General features: G+C 41.0%; 1 protein-coding gene across 3 annotated transcripts in view; it reads left to right on the top strand.

The window, feature by feature from the left end:
- LOC146549787 (growth factor receptor-bound protein 10-like) overlaps window positions 1-10,089 on the top strand; it is a 68,603-nt gene extending 58,514 nt beyond the window's left edge. For all 3 annotated transcript variants that reach the window (XM_085261780.1, XM_085261779.1, XM_085261778.1), the window contains exons 13-17: window positions 205-321; window positions 794-860; window positions 979-1,066; window positions 3,272-3,365; window positions 4,390-10,089. In XM_085261780.1, the coding sequence (XP_085117906.1) occupies window positions 205-321; window positions 794-860; window positions 979-1,066; window positions 3,272-3,365; window positions 4,390-4,536 (513 nt within the window). In that variant the 3' untranslated portion in view covers window positions 4,537-10,089. The remainder of the gene's footprint in view (window positions 1-204; window positions 322-793; window positions 861-978; window positions 1,067-3,271; window positions 3,366-4,389) is intronic.
- The last annotated feature ends 6,404 nt before the right edge of the window (window positions 10,090-16,493 follow it).

The raw sequence follows: 16,493 nt of genomic DNA, 5'->3' as shown, positions 1-16,493 counted from the left end.
CTTTTCCTCAAAAGGGGCATTTGTGGATTGACTAAAGTGGGTCTGTGTGCAGACAGGATTTGTCATGCTCCAGTGAGTGTGTCTGGCTTGTTTAACCCTTGACCCTTGTCTACCACCCCTCCACCCTTTTTCTTGTATGCCCCCTCCCTCTAACCCCTACCCAACCACCATCACCCTCCACCCACCCTGCCGCTCTCCAAACAGCGAAGCGTATCTGAGAATTCCCTGGTTGCCATGGACTTCTCCGGGCGGACCGGTCGCGTCATCGACAACCCCATCGAGGCCCAGAGCGCCGCCCTGGAAGAAGGGCATACCTGGAGGGTAAGCAGAGGGAGCAAGGATTCTGTTCTGCAGGGTGGGCTTAGATAGGAAATAGAGGATATCTGACTAGAAGTGCAAACGTATTCAAGCCGCAGCTGCTTTGTGTGATTACCACAGAATATGCAGGAGTTTCCCAGTATATTTAAAAATTGACTGCTTTTATGGATGGTATGCACTGAAGCCTTTCATACCCTACAAGGCTGCGTTTTCTTTGTGAATTAAAGTGTGTAGTAGTTGCACTTTACCAAAGCTGTGCATCCTTCAGTAGAGTGTTTGTTATTGGACTAAAAAGAATTGAAGAGAGTGATTCACAGTAAAACATTCCTGTGTTTGTTTTGGTCCAAAGTGATGTTTAAACATAGTTTAGTTTGCCATGAGGGTTACACACGTGATGGGCATGGCTTAGGGACTTTGACTTTGAGGGAGTTTTGTTTTACATGATGATATCTAACGATAAATGTGGTGTTTATAGAAAAGGAGTCAGCGTATGAATGTCTTGGGCAGTCCCAGTCCCCTGCATCCATCTTCTCTGAGCACAGGTACTCTCATGTGACACTGGCCTAGCAATAACACCATGAGCAGTATAAATACATTTACAAATATATATAATATGGTTGTGTCTGTCTGTGTGCGTGAAAAACTTCCCGTGTTTTTCAGTGATTCACAGGACACAGGTGTGGTTTCATGGTCGTATCATGAGAGAGGAAGCCCACAAAATGATGATACAACAAGGCCAAGTCGATGGGTGAGTTACGACATTGTCGAACGGAGAGCGCTCCTCACGTGAAGGCTCCGGGAGGAAGATAATTTTGTCAAAGTAGTCCAAGTGCTGTCAGGATGATTGTGCTTTGGTTCATCAAAGCAACAACACACACAGAGCAAATTTTAATGCTTTCCAGAAACTGCAAAAGAACACTGCTCAAAAAATTACTGGAGCACTTTTTAATCAGAATATTGCATCAAGTCAGTTAAACTTCTGAGACCTGATGTGGTCAGGTTAGTAGCAGAGGAGGTTTTAATCAGCTTCAGCTGCTTTGGTGTTGATGAAATAAACAACAGGTGAACTAGAGGGGCAACGATGAGACAACCCCCAAACAGGTGGAGGCCACTGACATTTTTCCCTCCTCATCTTTTCTGGCTGTTTCTTTCACTAGTTTTGCACTTAGCTTGGGTCTGTGTCACTACTGGTTGCATGAGACGATACCTGGACCCTACCAAGGCTGGACAGCTTGGACAGTACAAACCAATCAAGATCAATGCGAGCCATTACTAGAAGATTTGCTGTGTCTCCCAGCACAGTCTCAAGAGCATGGAGGAGATTTCAGAAGACAGGCAGTTACTCTGGGAGAGCTGGACAGGGCTGTAGAAGGTCTTTAACCCATCAGCAGGGTCCACTGTGCAAGGAGGAACAGGGTGAGCGCTGCCATAGATACAAAATGACCTCGAATAGGACACTGGTGCAAATGTCTCTGACCAAACAATCAGAAACTGACTTCATGATGCCTGAGGGCCCAACATCCCCTAGTGGACCCTGTGCTCACTGCCCAGGACATTGGAGCCAGATCTGCTTTTGCCATAGAATACCAGAATTGGCAGCTCTGTACTTTTCACAGATGAGTGTAGGTTCACCCTGAGGACGTATTAGAGACATTAAAGGATGTGGAGAAGCCGTGGAGAACATTATGCTGCCTGTAACATAGCATGACCGATTGAGTGGTGGGTCAATGATAGTCTGGGAAACACACAGACCTCTACAGGTTAGGTGACAGCACTCTGACTCCCATTAGGTATCAGGGTGGAATCTTTGGAGCCATTCTCAGACCCTACTCTGGTGCTGGGTGGATCCTGGTTTCCTCCTGTTGAATGTTAATGTTAGGTTTGTAGCATAAACCTATTCGCTGGAACGTTAAGACAATATAATTACACTGCAAGCAAGACGCAAGTAGGCAAACTTCTTCATGGTACTCGTGCACGGGAGAGAACCGGACAAACGCCGTTCCTTCGCTTGGCCCCAGTTGCTCTCGTCCGTCCTCCCGTACACTGTCCTTTTATTGAGGTTACATGAATATGCATAGGTTCACTAACATGTGACGTCTACATACACAAAGAGTACCTTGCCTGTGTGTGTGTGTGTGTGTGTGTGTGTGTGAGGTCAAGATGTGACCCTGTGAAGCCTCCCCAAGGCTGGCACCTAGAAGTCTAACAGATTTATCTAAACAAAAAAGCACTTAGACTAGAACAGATGTAACTACGTTAATCCTACCATAACAATTAAACAAGGTACGAACTTTCCCATGCTCCCAGTGTGGAATGCACACCAGGCCTCTGTAGCCTGTTAAAGATCACACAACTTATCACTACACAATGGATTATACACTTCTAAGCATCTATGGTTAAATATTTCTAAGCATAAATGAGTAAATGTTTCTAAGCATAAATGACAATCAACAATACAACTCTATCAGGAATCTCTGATCTCATGTGGTGAGAGTATCCACTCAATTCCTGGAGGATGAAGAAATTGATACCATTGACTGGCCCTGCTGGCCTGACCTAAATGCAACAGAACACCCCACATTATGTTCTATGTTTCAGTGCATCTGAGCAACCAGGTTGCACCTCAGTCATGCCCTGGTCCAGATCTGGGAGGAGATGCCCCGGTACACCATCCATAACCTGCTGCATCATTTTAAATTTTCAGGATGTCTTTGAATTCAGCTTTCTGTAGGTTGATCATTTAGTTTTCATCAAACGATGTGGCATCTTTTCATCCTAACACATTACCCAGTGGAGTAATATCCAATGTGATTTTTCAAAGTGGTCCATTAATTTTTTTGAGCAGTATATTCAAGGTGTGTATTATCAAGCATATGGAAATTCATGGTAGATATGTCAGTCCTTTTTATAAGGTGGTTGAACTAGTTCTCATGATGTAATCTTTTTCTTTCAGGTTATTCTTGTTGCGGGACAGTCAGAGTAATCCCAAGGCATTCGTGCTCACCTTGTGCCACCACCAGAAGATCAAGCACTTCCAGATCCTACCGGTCAGTGTGATTACAAAGCAAGAAAAATCTCACCGCCTCTGTTAAGATGCACTGAAATGAGAAACGGTGTGAAAATGACACAAATTTGACTTCTTGTTATAGTCTGACTGCTAAACTGCAGTCACAGTCTCATAAACCAGCTGCTGTGGCTTGTTGGCATCACCGGCAAAGGAGTATATTTGTCCCCAGAAGCAGGTCCATCTTTAAAAATAGTCTGCGATGCAGTTTAATTCTATAGTGTAAAAAAACCCTACGGCAGACTCTGCCCAGCGAGCCTGCTACACTCATTTAGCATCACCACCAACCCGTGTCCAAAGTACGCTGTGCTTTTTTAAGATTTTAAAATGTGTTTTTTGCTTCCTCCCAGGCAGCCGTGCACTTAGATTTGTTTTGCTGCAGGACAGAAATCAGCTCGAAACAGCTCAGAGGAAACAGATCAATCAGTTATTGACAAAGATGCAGTTGCATGGAGAAAGTGTTTTAACTTTATTTGGAAAAAGGTATATATGTATTTCAGACTGATTACATTGAACTGATAATAGATGGCCATTCTCCTCCAATGGAGTTTCTGTCCGTTCAGTCAAAAGTGTAAATGTTAAAAATGCCCAGTTGATAAAACTCATTCATGTTCATCCATCCCTGATATTCTAGTGTGGATCAAAGTGACTGATAGACAAACTAATCTGTAGGAGTATAAAATTTGTTGGTTTGTAGTTTATATCGTCAAAGAAATGCAAAAAGTAGCCAGTCGGATCACTCCACAGACTGTACTGAATATTAATGTCATCTCCAGGTCTGAGAAGGGATAATGTCCTAAACCTAACCGGCTTCATTAGTGTTTGATATTAAATCATTTGCTTATCTTATAAATGCAGTACAGTGGCCTGGCGATGTAGACCTGGATGTGATCATCTGTTTGCACTCCTGTCAGATGTTCCATGTTTTATCGTTACCTCATAAAGATCAGTCTCTGTCATGTGGTGTCTAAACTATCTCCTCTCCTCCGTCTGATTCTGCTCTGAAGTGTGAGGAGGACGGTCAGGTATTCTTCAGCCTCGACGACGGCGCCACCAAGTTCACCGATCTGATTCACCTGGTGGAGTTTTACCAGCTTAACAGAGGAGTGCTGCCCTGCAAGCTCAAACACCCATGCACCGCTGTGGCCTTGTGACACTCCTCCCCCCCCAAACCTTTCTTTGCACACCTCTCTCCCTGAGATCTCCCTCCCTCCCCTTCTGTCCCCTTTACCCCTTCCCTTACCAACGCAGTGGGGGTTGAGGAGATGGAGAAAAGTTACGTCCTGTTTTGCGGATGTGAACAACTCTGCTAGGAGCCAGGACTGGAAGTCGATGTCCCCCAGTGGGTAACGGCCAAGTGTCGAAGACTGTGGACTCCTGCGGTTGTTTTGTTATTGGTGTTCAGACCCCAGAAAAAGACCAGCGTGATGTGAAACCACAAGATGGCTACAGTATGTTTCCAGTGGGTCTCTTGGATGGATCCCTTCCTTTAGAGTCCCAAACCTTTCAGCCCCACCCACCCACCTTCCCCATCCTCCAGGCCTGATAAGCTGTGGTGCCCGCCCTGTCCTCGATACCGAGGTGGGCGGGGAGCGCCACCTTCTGACTTCCTCAATGATCATCAGGGATGGACGGGAACCTCCCTGGGTCCCATCAAACTTGATCCAGGAGTTTTCTCAACCTGTGCAGTCCAGTCTGGATAAGCTGACACCCTGCCCTCCACCCCCCGGAAACACCTTAGCGGGGCATGACGTGGCATCGCTGCCGTGTCCCGACCCACAGACCCCTGATGCAACCCCAATCCCGCCTCCACACGAGCTCAGAAAAAAGTCGGGAGAGAAATGAGAAGTCGCTGAAAGGCAAGACGAGCAGAGCAGGGGCGAGGGTTTGCTGAAAGGACAGAGGAATGTTTATCAGGAAGGCTGTACAAGCCTCTCTTGTAGAGTTGATTACTTGATGTCATTTTAATGCTGTTTTATTACTGTTGATTCAATGAAGAACTTGTTTTGCACTCCCGAGCGGACAGACGACAGCTCTTTAGCTAAGAGAAGCTGCCTCCTCTTCCTCCTTCACTCCCCTTCTGAAAAGCACGCATGTGAATTTCCATCAGCTCTGGCTGGATTACGGTGGTGTGGGAGCACAGTCACATCATGCAGTGCTTTCCAGTAAGGTTTAAGAACATCTAACTAACCTCCCCAGCCGTGTGTGTCGTACCAACAAGACCACAACAATTAAAAAACATGAATGTGCTCTTGAACCAGCTGTAGGTGTCTCAAGACTTTAAGGAAGAAGAGGAAGATTTTCAAATAGACTCACTTTAAAGTGTGTCGAGCCCAAGCTTTCTACCATTTCGGTCTTTTTTTTCCAATCAAAATGGTTATTTTATCTGTTGGTGAATTTGTCTTTGAATGTTTTCCTTTTACTAAATAATTTCTGAGCTCTCTGCTTGCACATTTTTAAAAAAATCAGCCTGATTTGTTGTCGATGGGTTGGAGCTGTCGTGTTCGGATTCTGACCACTGTTCCCTCGTTGAAAGCAACAAAAGCACTCTCGAAACTTTTATTAAAAACATTTTAAATATGAAATTTGAACAAATTACTTGAAACGTGAACTCAGTTGTCTGTGTGTCAACAAGCAGTCAAATGAGCTTCACTCGCCTTAAGTGAAAATTGTGAGCCTTGTGTATAAAATTGAAGCTATGTTTTAAAAAGTAATGCACATAGAGTAACACGTTTGGGATTTTTTATTCAGGGGTGGTGGAAGAACATCATGAGTGGGGAGAAATGGTGGGAGATTTGGGAAACAGTCCTTTTTTGCTTTCTTGTCAAGAAATGTAACACACTCACAGGATCTGTACGTTAAATATGAGGCTAATGCTAGCGTGACTAGCAGTCTTGACTCTGTGCAGTTAGAAAGTCTGCCTAAAGCCACCTCTAAAGTCAGTAATCAACATGTTTTATCATCCTGGAAACAACAGTTTGTGAAAGTTATCTGATGTTTTTACTGAGCTTGGCTAGCTGGCTGTAGACTGCTAGCTAGCATCACACATAACTAGCTAGCTTCTCATCTCTGCCTTCTTTTCTAACAGGAAAGCAAAAAATATATTTTCCAAAAGGTCTAAAAGATTCCTGTAAAGTAAAAATCCATTGGAACAAAACTTTGAAAACATGTACTGGTGATGCAATCTCAGATCTGGATAAAATGTCAGTTAACTCTATATTTAGATATTTCCATTAGCTGCATGAAGTGAGCACCATTGCTAAACATCAACAGGGTCGCTAAATTACAATCAAGCAGAAATGGCTTCTTTCTTGATTTTACAATCAAGCAGAAATGGCTTCTTTCTTGATTTTACAATCAAGCAGAAATGGCTTCTTTCTTGATTTCACAACCAATCCATCAAACAACAAATCCACCGCTACAGAGACATAGGAAGCTAACATTACAGAGGGGTTTCGCTTAGTTTAGTAGTACCAGGTCATTGTTTGAGTAAATTAAGGGCCAACAAGTATTTGTTTTTGTTCTTTCATTTTGAAAAAGTAAAAGTATTCAATTATTCAAGCTTCTCAAATAACAGGTTTAGTGAACTGAACCTCCAGTTTCAGATTGTTGTACTAGCTGTCACCTTTGGTTCTTGAGATTTTTTTTTTCATTCTTTATTTTTTGTAGACACATGACCCCTAACCATGTGACATTAACTTGTCGGCCATTTTGGACATGTGACAATGTAGGATAAAGTGAACAAGGCCCCAATCACACAAGCCTACAGACTGGTCTGCAACCAGCTGGAAACCACTGGTCATGATGGGGAAATAAGTATTACTTGAATGCTTGCAAGTAGTTAATGGAGGTTGATGGTTTTCACTCGAAAAATAAAGTCTCAGTCACACATGCCTTCCGGGTGGTCAGTGGCCCCTATTTTTCCCCAATGACCCACCTGTCAGTATGGAAAACATTTTGGAAACTGTAAAAAGTGCAGCAAAAAAAGGAAACAAGGAATATTTGTATTTATGTAAAAGTTGTCCTTTTTTGAAACATGCTGGTTGTAAATCTCAAGCACAGCTTTTACTTTGAAGAAGGAATCCTCTCCATCGCTGGTTTGTGTGACAATTTACTACTGCTCAGAGAGTAATTACAAATATCTTTCAGACATGCATGACACACAGCGATGCAAATATGCTAGCAACCAAAGGAGTCATTGGGAGGTTTCCATTATAGCACCTACTTTGCAACTGATTTCACCCAGCGAGAGCCACCAACCTCCTGGAAGTACTACCAACCAGTCCGTAAATATGTTTCCCTGACAACTAGTGGTTGTATCATTTCTAATATGATGCCATGTGAGAAATCTCAGTACACCAAAATTTGACCAAAATCTTCTAAATTGACTAAATTGGATATTAGTGATGGTTAGTCTGTAAGTCTAGCTGCTGTGATAGTAGATCTCATGGAAAACATTTGTCACGTGAATGTGTCCAAAATGTGTTACCATTTTACTGTTTCGGTTTCCTTGAATTTTTGGTTGAACGCTAGCTTTATACTAGAACATACCACATGTATGTTACAGAGAACGAGTTTGCTAATAGGTGGCTAAATGCTAAACACAGAACCTTAACCTTATGCCCAATCTTAGCATTCATGGTTCAAAACTCATTAAAGTGGCATCAGTTTGTGAATCAGTCGGTATCATAAGCTTTTCCCCCCCTCTACCTAGTTGGTCTACTGAAAAAAAATGAGCTGTCATCAACCAATTCATGACATGTAAGAGAAAATGCCAATTGTTGATGCTGTTGCCAGGTCTCTAAAAATGAATCTGTAATAGTCAGCATAGAGATCAGTTCCAAAGAATTAGATTCACATAGAAATTCCTCTCAAAGTAGCTTAAACAGATCACGAGTTAGTTTATTTTTGACCTTATTTATAGTAACAGGAAAAAGATGCCCAAGAAAGGAGACGAGGAATCCTTTTTGTCATTCCTACTGTCACATGACCAACTGAACCCGTGTGACATAACACCTGCTTTTGTGCAGCACCCGTCCCGCCCTCACCTGCAGTTTCCATCCATCCTACCCCAGATTCACAGGGTTAGAATGAGGTCGGCAGACTCTAAGCACCGACACTGATACACACACACAGACACACACACAATCCACTGCCGCCACCAGCCAACTAATCGCGTGACTTAAACGACTCACCAGCTCTGCACTCCACCAATCAGGCCTTTCTGGTCAGTCAGGTCAGACTCTCTCCAGGGATTGGATAATGCTTGAATCCCCCGCCCCCCTCTCCCACCTGTGTCCAGCCTGTAAGCTATATGACCCTGTGGTAAATGTGTGTGTTGGTGTGCGGATGACCAGACTGTTATATTCACTCTTCAGGAAGTCTGCTGGCTAACGCGCTTGCCCTTTTAGAGGCGGTAAGAAGACAGTCTGGTAAAGTCGGGGGGGTAAGCTGCAGATTTAGAGGAGACGGGAGTTTGACTGGAAGTTTCCCAGCATTCCCAGTCATCAGTTTAGGTTCTTCCCTGTCTGACAGAGGATGAAAGCCACGTCACTATGGGTCAGCGGGGACAAAATCACCGTCCTCCCTCCATTTTTTTTTTTAAGTCACTGTGCTACAATGCAATCGTTCACAGAAGTCCAATCATATGAATATATACCAGTATAAAGTCTTGTTTTCAAAGTATGTGAAGCTATGGAGAAGATGTAGATCTAACACTGTACCTAGGTCACAGATCACTATGTATGGGCTGTTATGCTTTTGCTCATAACTCCATGTAAAATGAAGAATGATTTGTTTTTTCCTTTTTTTTATTTTATGATTGTGTGTATGACTTTATTGTGTATTGTCTTTGGTTTGCCACAAAATGACGTATACCACAGCATATACAGTATTAATTAAATTAAACTTCTTTTTTTATTTTATTTTAAGAAATCAAACTGGATTTTTGGCATGTGTCAAATTTCTGAACTTCAGTTGTGTTTATAAGCTGACAGGCTGTCGGAGTCTTCATCTCTGCCAGGTTTCAACTCTTTCAGTATTCCCTCTCTGTCATTTATACTCCATGTTTGGATATTAAGCCCACACACACACACACAGCATTGTTTTTTGATGGAGAGCGCACACGCTAATTCTTAAGCTTTTCATCACAAGTAGTGCAATTATAAGCTGTAGCTCCAGAGGATTGTGCATCTCATTATAATGTCTATGTTGTCTGATTATTTTTCTTAAAGGTGCGTAACATTTTTTTGTATTCTCTCGCAGCACGTGCCTCTTTCTGAAACGGTCACAGCTCCCTAGTTGCCGTCCGTCCACTCTCACACTGCGTTTCAAATTAGCTGTGACTGTGAAATGCAGCCTTACCGGAACTAAATGCTAATGTGGACGTCACACGTCAGTCCCACTGAACTTCGGTGACTTACACTATAGGTGCAAGTGAAGCTAACTCATTGTTTTTATTGCTGGGTCAAAGTCATCATAAGTTGAAGTCAAATATAAAATTCCAGGGAGGAAAAAAACAAAGGATCAAATGAACTGTAGTCATTTTTTCTGATGTACACTCCTCCACTGTGCTTTGCTTCATTCTGTCTGTGCGGCTCCTGGATCTACATTGTATCCTTTTCAGGTATTTTTTGTACAAATAAGGGACTGATATATTCTCTGTTTATTGGAAATTAGAATAAAAGACAACATTGCTATAAACCAAACATGCCTGACTCCTGCTCTGTTGTTCTCTGCTGTTTGAAGTTTGGATTAGATACGCTATGTACTCTCACTCGCTTTTATTCTTGCAACCAGATTCCAATTTTGGACATTTTCATTCTTCATGGAAGATTTTCAGGATTAGTAAATCAGATACTCCTTAGAGTATTCCAGTCTAATAAGGTACAGGAAGCTGTCTTTCTCATTTTGCCTTTTTATCATCAATTAATCTTTCATTTGAAATGTGAAGCAAATATATTTAACTGTAATAAATAATGTAATTTAAAGGCTACAGAGATAGCTAGTTAGCTTCTAGGATTGTCCATTGTATCCAAAAAACAGTTACTTTTGAGTATTGTGCCACCCCTTATTTCTTTATATTTTTCCAGGAAATGGGAAACAGCTGCAGAGATTTCTGGGGGGAAAAAACACCTGACACCTTTTGCCGGTTTCTAGCACAAACTGTGATGGAGCCTCCACCGTGTTTTACAGGTGACTGTAGATCCTGCAAGTCACTGTAGAGTTTCTGCAAGTTTTTGTTGCACCAGAACTTTCAAATTTGGATTCATCAAACCTGTTCCTGGTTTTCAATCCAGGTCTCGCATACTTTGCATATCTCTACATTTCCCTTCTCGTACAGAAGATAAAGTAACATTAAAAGGAAATTGCTTTTGTTTATTTATTTTATTCTTTTATTTACTTCTTTTGATAAAACCCACTAGCCATTTGAGTAAAAATAGATGAGCCTTAGACCCCAACCAGTCACGGCAGATGGCTTCCCCTACCTGAGCCTGGTTCTACTGGAGATTTCTTCCTGTTAACAGGGAGTTTTTCCTTCCCACTCACTCATACAGAGTTATCTGATTGTTGGATTGTTTTCTGTGTTGCTGTATGGTCTTCATCTCACAATATGAAGATCCTTGAGGTGACTGTTGTTGTTAGTTAGCGCTATATAATTACAACTGATTTCAATTGAACTAATAATTTGTGCGCAGTGTAGTACAAATGATACTTTTTGTTTTTAGTCACATCTCCCGGATGGACCACTTCACTGGTTACCTGGCTCTCACTAAGGTCCCCAAATATTCCGTTTTTTACGGTGGCTCGAGATTTAGAGCACATTGTCCAACACTCATAAGGTCTTCAGGTAAGACAGTGAACCCTCACTACCCCCCGATCTGTCCATCTAGGTGTGTGGATGCAGCTTGCAGTGCAAAAAGCCAGTCCAGTGCTTTTTTTTTTGAGACCAATTACCACTAAACTAGGACAGGGTAGAACACTAACTAACCTCACATGTAGTTAGGCTAATAAATGTGTAAGTATACAAATAGCTGGGCAACACAGTGGTGCATCTATCACCTCACAAGTTGCTATAATCAGTGTTATCAAATGTTACTGAAGCAGAAAAGGATAACACCTCAACCTGCACCACTGCATCACTGGAGCAACATGTTGAATGTCACTGGAATTACTTTTGTTTACCTGAATCAAATAATTTATTTTATTAGTTTGACTTACCTACAGACAAAAGCACGAGTAAAGTAAATCGATGCAATTTGATCTTGCTTGTGTAACATGTTATATTCCTGTTTGCACACTTTAATCTTTAATCTTGCCCGTCCTGTGCAAAAGCTGTCAAAGCCAGTTCAAGGCATGTGGAGAGGTGTGCCCATGCTGAGGTCAGTTTTATTTCAGTTAAAATGTACTGGAACATCCCACTGCACGTGAACGCCCCCAGTGTCAGAAACCTGCTGACTTTGAGTCATACAAGTTCAAATAAGGCACCAGATGGTGCAAAGATCTGTTCACACATAAGTGTTTCTAACTGGTCTTTAATGTCTTATAAAGAGTGGAAACTGTGAGCACGAAACGGAAACACCGTATCGGGTTTTTAAACCCACATTTGTGCACATCTGGAGAAGAAATAATAATTTCACGGTATTACAGCAGCAAAAAATATTCACTAACCCAGGATTAGAAAATTATAAATGCTGCTTGCTTCAACCCTGCAGTAACAGGTTTTATTATATACTAATTAACCAGAGCTACATTCAGCTGCTCCCTTATTTCCCAAGAGGTCACCACAGCAAAATGATCCAAATGTCTGATTTGGCACAGATTTTACACCGGATGCTCTTCATGAGACAGACTTCCCAACAATCAGGGCTTGTGAACTAGCTAATGACCCTCTGAGGGTGGGTTTTGTGTATCCTCACAGTACCAAACCAGGAAACTTTCACGTATAATGCAGATGTTTTAACCACAATACCAGAAAGCCACATTTGACAAAAAGATTAAATAAATACAATAAAATATTTAAAAAAAAAGATTAATAACGGCTCTGCTATACCTAAAAAATTGTCTTTAGAAGGCATTTTCTACAGAAGCTTTTTGGACATTCTGGATGGTTTAAATGAATGAATTTGGGCAAATGTTATAGGATATTTGACCTATCGCTCTGTTCATAAGGTGAAATGTAGATATGTGTACACAGAATATCTGTTTCCCACCCAAAACAACTTTTAAGTCGTCAATATCTGTGAGGTTTGTAAAGCAGCCGCTCGTCAATATAAGAGAAGAGCCACTTGGGGGCGGTACAGACCAGGTATTTGACTAGAACCCTGCAAAGGCCGCTTCCATAGCTGTTAAAGGGTAACATTTTTCAGTTGTTCTTTAAAGAAACTTCACTACTTTGTAGCGGATAGTCAAACAAGCTTAGCTTGCTTTACTACCTGTGGCAGAGATCACAGCCAGGCCAACAGGGGAGACCGGGGATAGTTGTGACATTTTTGACATTTCTGTAAATTAGAGCTCTTTTAAGGTAGTGGATTCAAAATGTAATGCAAAGTATTTACATGTCTCGGCTATTACATAGTGCAGCTATTTTCTCTGCAGCACAATTACCCATTGCATGGTATGGTCTCAAACACAAAGAGTGAAATGTTACAATTAACCCCATAGTCTGGGTTAGTTGACAGTACTGACAAAACATTAACATGTAATCTTTTTTATTCAACACATGAATGCACTTACATCCATTTATGTAGCTGTGTGTGTGTGTGTGTGTGTGTGTGACAGAATGCAGAAATCTAGCTTTTGAACATATTCCAACCCCCCAAAAAAGACAAGTTATGGAATTTTCTGCAACTGAATATTTCATTAATTTTGGTTGGTCTTCCTTGAGTTTGGCCTCATTGGCTCAGTGGGCATTATAACCTACAACTCTTGCACCAACTTTTGAACATAACAATGAAGCTGAAAAAATGTAGTTGTTCACCAGCATCGCAATTCCATTACTTTTTATCATGGCTTACCTTGGTGTGGTTTGCAAAGTGCTTCAGAAAGATGAGGAAATCTGTTTCTTGCACCCATCCTGATTTATTTCCACTACCAGTACTTCCTACTGGTCCATCTCTGACACAGTGGTCTGCATAATGTATGTGTGGGAACACAAACAGTGGAGGAATTGTGTTGCCAATGGCATTAACCGCATATACAAAAGCGACCAGTGAACCTCTCTCTGCTGATGTCGTTGCCCCAACTTGTTTAATATAAGTTAAAGTAATAGTGTGGTAAGTTGTAACATCTGCATTATTGTTACAACTGACCCAGACTCCTATAGCCATGAACTCGCTAACATTACAGCCAACGGCTAAAACATTAGCACTAAAGACCTACACAGAATATATCCCCATAGACATACAAATAACATAATTTAAATTTGATGAGTTTAACTGCAAAGCAGATAATGCTATTAAACATTGAAATAAAGTAGAAAAACTTACTTTTTGGCATACAAATTACTTTTTTTCGTGTTAAATTGTCTGTGTTTGACAAAATGTGCTGATTTTTCACATGTGATAGCAGAACTGAGTTGGGCATGCACAGGATGAGTCGCATCATTTGAAACTTAGCCCTGATTGGAGAAACTGGAAGTAACTGACCCACGTTACAACTATCCCCGGTCTCCCCTACTGATCTTTGTAAATGTTTCGTGGTAACTCAGATGCTAAATGGCTGCTAATCTAATCTAACTACACACACACACACACACACACACACACACACAATATAAAATGTTGATGTAAAATGATGTAATCGACTGATTACGCATATCGGACAATATTAAAAGAATCCTGTGGAGTTTTCTTCATTCATTTACTTACCATAACATGCCGTTCAGTACAGATACATGTCCTCACCTGTAAGCAACAACCAGTGGCTCCACAGCACTACTAGTTGTGGGAGTCTTTAAAATTGTTATTCAAGTATTAGGAGACATAACAGCTGACAAATTATGAGTGTTATGGTGAAGAAACAGCAGATATGCAGTGTGCAGATAAGTGTCTGTACCATAGACCACATATAAAAGATGGATGCAGCCAACTGTGACATTTCTTCATCTTGTGGCCTGATATATAAACAGTGGACACACAGAACAACCTTTGCTTTCCCCGTGTTTTTCATCTAATATATATTATTCATATAAATTTATTTATAAAATACTGATGAAGTACGTACAGTTTAACAGACAACGAGCTGAAGTGCAAAATATGCTTAAAAAAGTAAAGAATGTTCACTGAAACCAGTCTTTACCTTTCACGCTGTAGTTTTTAATATTTATTTTAATTTGTTCTTGCTTTTCTCCCATTGCTGGTGAACTGTTTCACCTCACTCGTCAACAACTCAGCATGTGAGCGACACACAGCGTCGTCCACGTCAAGCAGAGTGCAGCAGGGATTTCTGAGGATTGCACTGGTTGAAAACCTGTCTTCTGCAGGCAAATACATGCACAAACGAACATGACTGCCCTGCTGTGAATGAAGCGTGAGGCATTCCCAAGCCAGCTGAGGGACATCTTCTTTCTCCTGGTCTGGGATGCCTGAAACACTTCAACTGCCTCCCATCGATGTGGAGGAAACTTTGGGTTTAAGCATAGTCATTTCATAATAACACCGTGTAGGAACAGTTAAAATATGAAACCATGGACTGAGACCATAATTGTATCATGTGCATTTTTAATTGCATCCCCTTTTAATTTTCTTTGCAAATGCATCAGTCTCCCCCTGCTGGTCACTAGGATTAATGCCACTTTAAAGCACATGTGCACTGGCTTTTAAATCCTGAAAGTTCTGTTTATCTTTCATATAGAGCTCAAACGGTATGAGTTTCCAATGCAGAACAAATCAAGAAAAGAAAAAGTCCCAATGAAGAGTTTTGAAAGTGTTAAGTATTTGTAGGTATTTTAGGCAAGTGTGAGCGTCAGTTTGTTACCAGTCCTGTAAATGATGACGTCAGCCTACGTCACTAAACTCGAACACGGAATTGTACAAAATCAAACCATCTGACCTGTACAGAGAAAAAAAAAAAGAGAAAGAAAGTGGTGAGCAGATGATGGGAAAATGAACAAAGTCTTGAAAATGTTGCAACCCGATCTAAACAAAACTTGCTTTAATGTTTATTTCAGCGTTTAAAGACCCTCCGCCCCACTCCCCCCACAAGAAAATAAATAACTAAACAAACAAACAATAAAAACAAACACAAAAGAACGTAAATGTCAGACGGGGCCTGTGTGTTCATGAAGTTTAATTTTCAAATGAGTGATGGCAAAATGACACTATTTACAGGAGAGAATATGTATGATTTGTACAAAGAAATATACATGCAAACATAATAATAATAAAAAAAAAAACAATTTATGAAACAAAAACGGGAAAACAAAAACACAACAAAGTGACAAAAACAGAAAAATCAACAAAAAAACCCCCAAACTGAGGTATCCAGTCCAGTCTTCTTGTTTTAAAATGGCCTGTGTGTACACCTTTTGAAGTAAATTAAAAAAGGTTAAGAGGGGGCTGATTTGATCATAACCCCTTACTGGACTTATCTGTGCTATTGTTACCATAGTAATCTTGTGTGGTTACTGGTTAGGTGTTTTTTTGTTGTTGTTGTTTTTTTTGTTTTGTTTTTTTTAAATGGAAGAAATATTTTGGCAACATGTATCTGTACATAAAGTGAAAACAACACTTTGTAAGTAAAATCTTGCATTCAGCTCCCATCCAAGAGTACATTTCAGTCCTTTAATCTCCCACCTTTTTAATAAAGGTATAAAGAGAGTAAACTAAAAGTGTTCCTCTGACATTTACTCGTGTAAACAATCTTTTAACATGGTCATGGATGGCCTAACGCAAGTGAAACGTAATCACAATAAAACCATTTCTTTATTAAGTACTATAAAGCTAGAGCAACTTTGGTGTACCAATACTACAGAGGCATACAGTACAAAAAAAAGTGTTAAATTAGTTTTGATCAAAACGTGATGATTGTAGGTCGTGACCTCTGACGCGGCCTGGCCCCGGAGCGGTCGTTAACACTCGGCGATCGAATGAACACAAACTACCAGCAGTGC

This window comes from Mchenga conophoros, linkage group LG22, assembly GCF_057382185.1.
Source record: "Mchenga conophoros isolate Kocher_MC1m ecotype Shallow Benthic linkage group LG22, M_conophoros_male_GT1.1, whole genome shotgun sequence".
NCBI classification, from domain to species: Eukaryota; Metazoa; Chordata; class Actinopteri; order Cichliformes; family Cichlidae; genus Mchenga; species Mchenga conophoros.
The sequence above is the reverse complement of the archived record's forward strand: the minus strand, read 5'-3'. Positions and strand labels throughout refer to the sequence as shown.